The 4,376-nt window shown below is 39.0% G+C and overlaps 1 protein-coding gene across 1 annotated transcript; it reads left to right on the top strand.

Moving 5' to 3' along the window:
* Positions 1–1,150: 1,150 nt before the first annotated feature.
* Positions 1,151–3,823, top strand: LOC116464159 (protein FAM47A-like). The gene is given in 2 exon segments (XM_032147429.2): positions 1,151–2,654; positions 2,657–3,823. Coding segments are annotated over 2 exon segments (1,395 nt in total). The 5' UTR covers positions 1,151–2,003; the 3' UTR covers positions 3,401–3,823.
* The last annotated feature ends 553 nt before the right edge of the window (positions 3,824–4,376 follow it).

Raw genomic sequence — 4,376 nt, 5'->3', positions numbered from 1 at the left:
GCACATTGTGCACATGTATCCTAGAACTTAAAGTATAATAAAAATAAAAAAGGAAAAAAAAAGTCAAAAATAAATCCATATCAAATTTGGTCTTACCAACCTCACATTATGAAATCTAAGTATCTTGAGACTTTAACATAGATTCTTATAATCAATAAATGAAAATATTTGTGATACGTAAATGTATGATGTTGCTTTTCCTTTATATACACATCAAATGTAGAATATTTTTATTTTCAAACTGTAGTAATACTATATAAATTAACAATATTTTACAGGATGCTTATTCTGTTCCAGACACTATACAAAGTCATGTTATATAGATTATCTTGATTTACACATAATCTAGTTCTTTGATTTAATGAGACACCTAAGAGGAATATACACTGTGTCTATTTTATAGAGGAGGAGCCAAAAGCAAGAGAGGCATTGATCATACCTCATTTACAAGGAGGAACTAGGGTATACCCGCTTCTAATGGTAGAAAACATTGTTCAGCTGCACCTAACAAGGGAAGTGAGAAAACTTCTTTTAAAAAATGAGTAAGAATGTACAGAAAAAATTATTATGTGATGAGAAAATGATATGTTTAAGGAATAATGCAGGCTGAATTTGTCTATAATTAAAATTTTTTATAAAAATGCTTTTCATAGTGCTGTTTTAGGCACCATAAGAGAGATAAAAATTTAACTGATATTATTTAAAGGAAAATGAAGGATTGCAACTGGACTGGTGGGGGTATAACGATATTCAGATTGGAAAGGAAGAAGGGAAACTGTCTTTATTCACAGATGACACTATCATGTATATAGAAAATTCAATGAAATATATAAAAATGCTTCTGAACATAACAAAAAATTGGGAATTGCAACTAAAAAAATTCTACATATAATAGTATGAAAAACAATATTTAAGAAAAATCTGGAGAGAAAAAGATGTGAAAGGCACATACACCAAAAAACACACAATATTCCTGAGAAAATGAAAAATCACATAAATAGAAAGCTGTACATTTCTCAGTGGTCAGATTTCCTATTGTTAACATGCCAATTATCCTCAAATTGAACTATAGATTCAACACAATCCTAATCAAATTCCCAACAGGACTTTTTTTGACATTGACAAACTGACTTTAAAATTTCTATGGAAATTCAAAGGGCCTAGGAAGAACTAGCTTTGTAAAAGAACATTGTTAAAGGACTAATACAGCCTAATTTCTAGATTTACGATAAAGCTAAGGTAACCAACAGAGTGTGAAATTTGTGTGAGAGAAAAATCAATGGATGAGAAAAGAGTGTCCAGAAATTGACCTTCAGAAAGTATACACAACTGATAGTCTGCCAATTTCCAAATGTCATTCAGTGGAGAAAATTTAGTCTTTACAAAAATAGTTCTAAAATTATCAGATATATGTAAGCAATAGGTATATTTTTAAATAAAACTTTGATCTGTATCTTGTGCTGTTTACAAAAATTAAACCTTGACCTTTGGATAGGCCAAGTTTTCATAGATACATCAAGAGAAGCACAATCCATGAAAGAACAAATTGATCAATTGGATTTCATCAAATTAAAAAACTTCTCTTTGACACTGTTAAGAAAATGAAAGGGAAAAGCCAAGTGAAAAATTTGCATATCATACATCTGATAATTTATTTACATCTGGAACACAGCAAGGATTCTCATCACTAAATATGATATCCAGCAACACAATTTAAAAATGGGAAAAAGATCCACAGAAACTTCAACCAAGGAGAGATAAAGATGGCAAATCAGCAAATATAGAGATGTTCAATAGCAGTAGTCATTAGGAAACGCACATGAAACCCACAATGAGATTCCACTAGGCACCTGTTAGAACCTGGGCTGCGCTTGTGATGTCAGCACTGCTCCACCTCCAGGAAGGAACCTGGGCTGTGCCTGGCTGGCGGTCTCCTAGGGACTAGAGCAGCAGGGATCAGGAACCGCAGAAGCTGGAGACGCGGCACCCCAGCGAGGGCCACCATGGGGGACCAGAGGCCGCAGGACTGGCTGAGGTCCCCGGGCATGGACTCCAAGTCCCGGTACTGTAACCAACCACCTTCCAAAGACTTTCAGATGCGCAAGCACGGGCGCCTGAAGTTCCCATCCATGGACACCCAGAACTGGGTATTTGTGAAGGAGGGCCTAGACGACTTCCGCTACGGCTGTCCGTCTCCCGAAGACACTCTCGTTTGTCGCCGTGATGAGTTTTTAATGCCAAGAAAACGTCTCAGAGGGTCCAAAGCTGACCCCAAAAGCAGGCAGAAAAAGCTCCTCAAGAAAGCGGCCCTATTTTCCAAGCTCTCTCCAGCGCAGCTAGCACGGAAGGCATTCGTAGAGCAGGTGGAAGCCGAGATCATGGCCAAGCATCCCTTGGCCATGTACCCCAATTTGGGAGAAGATCTGCCTCCAGATCTTCTACTGCAGGTGCTCGAACAGCTGGATCCGGAGAGGAAGCTGGAGGATGCTTGGGCTCGTTGCGAGGCCCGGGAGAAGACAACGGAGGTACCCACTGATCCTGGTCAATATCCCCGTGGGGAATTCTGCCTGCAGCCTCCCGAGACTGGAGGGTCCCATCTGAGCCTGGAGCTTCCCACAACTCCGGTGTCCAGTCTCCACCCGCAGCCTCTCAAGACTCGTCTGAGACTGGCATGTCCCATCTCAGCCTGGAGCCTCCCAAGACTCCTCCAGGGTCCAGTCTCCACTGGGAGCCTCCCAAGACTCGTCGAGTGTCCAGTCTCCGCCAGGAGCCTCCCAAAGCTCCAGAGTCCCATCGGTTCTCGGAGCCTCCCAAGAAAGAACTGCTTGGGGAAGATACACCAAGCACAAAAGGGTGCGTTTCTGACTATCTTCAACCTAGATACACATCGGAAAAGCTGCGTGACTTTTTCAAATGGGCTGCAGACTTTGGAGTTGATGAAGAAACCATTTGGAATCTGTGTCTATCTCCCACCATGTACAGAGCAACCCATGATGACCAAAAGTTGAAGAACATAAAGGAGTGTTCCTCAGAGCTGAAGTACACCATGCAGCTGGGTGAAAAAGATAAGGACAAATTCCTATCCCAGGAAAAACACCGGGGCAGGAAATTCCACAGGCCATCGAATGTTTATATCACTCAGCCTGTGAAGATGACGTATGGAGCATGGTACCTCCATCCTAAATTGTGGAAGAAGCGAAGAAGTGATGAACCTTTGACTGACCCCAAGCTCTTAATTAAAAAGCCTGAGGAACCTGACATCCTTGACGGTCTTTATGGACCAATTGCCTTCAAAGATTTCATTCTAAGAAATGGCTATGAAATGCCTGAAATCCTCCAAAAGCTGTTTGCCAGGAAGGGATGGACTTATGACTCTGTTAAGACTCCATTCAGTCCATAAATGCATAAATGTTGAAGCATTGTGGATTCCATTTTTGGATTTTTTATAGAGAACAGGTTTAGACAGCTAAAGAGAAAATTAATGGCCTAGAAGATAGGCCATAAGAAAATATCCATATCCAGCTATTGAGAGAAAAACAGAATAGATAACAGAGAAATAAGTGTAGGAGACATCTGGGACGTGGTGAAAAGTATAAAAATGTATAATTGGAGTTACAGAAGAATAGAAGAGAAAGATGGCACAACAACAATATTTGAAAAACTAATGGCTAAGAAACTCTTGAAGCTGAAAAATACCAGTGACGGATTCAGGAAATGCTACAAACCACAAGAATTATAAACATAAGGAAAACCACACCTAAACACATCATTATTAAAATTTCTGAAAACCAAACATGAAAATAAATATACATTTTTGTTTAAATTTTGTATTCCTAATTTATGTGGGTACATAGCATGTGTATATATATTAATATTGATATGTTAATATCAACAGAGAAATAATTTCACTGCCCTAATAATTCCTTGTGCTCCGTCTACTCCTCCCTCCCTTAGAACCCTTAAATCTCTGAAAGTTACTGACCTTTTCACTGTCTCCATAGTTCAGCCTTTTACAGAATGTCAAATAGTTGGAATCACATAGTACACAGCCTTTTCAGATTGCCTTTTTCCACCTAGTGAAATTAGTTCATCTATATCTTTCTGTTTTTATCACTGAATAATATCCCACTGAATGGATGTGCCATACATTGTTCATCCATTCACCTATTCAAGGATGTCATGGTCACTTCCAAATTGTGGAAATTATGAGTAAAGCTGCTATAAACATTAGTTTTGTAAGAAAGTTTCAAGCTGTTTTCCAAAGTGGTGTACCATTTTGCATTTTCACCAGCAAAGAATGAGAGTTCCTGTTACTCAACTTCCTTGCCAGCATTAGGTGCTATCAGTGTTTTGGAATTTTCCATTTTAATTGTTAT

Source organism: Hylobates moloch, unplaced genomic scaffold (genome assembly GCF_009828535.3).
Source record: "Hylobates moloch isolate HMO894 unplaced genomic scaffold, HMol_V3 SCAFFOLD_235, whole genome shotgun sequence".
Lineage (NCBI taxonomy): Eukaryota > Metazoa > Chordata > Mammalia > Primates > Hylobatidae > Hylobates > Hylobates moloch.
The sequence above is the reverse complement of the archived record's forward strand: the minus strand, read 5'-3'. Positions and strand labels throughout refer to the sequence as shown.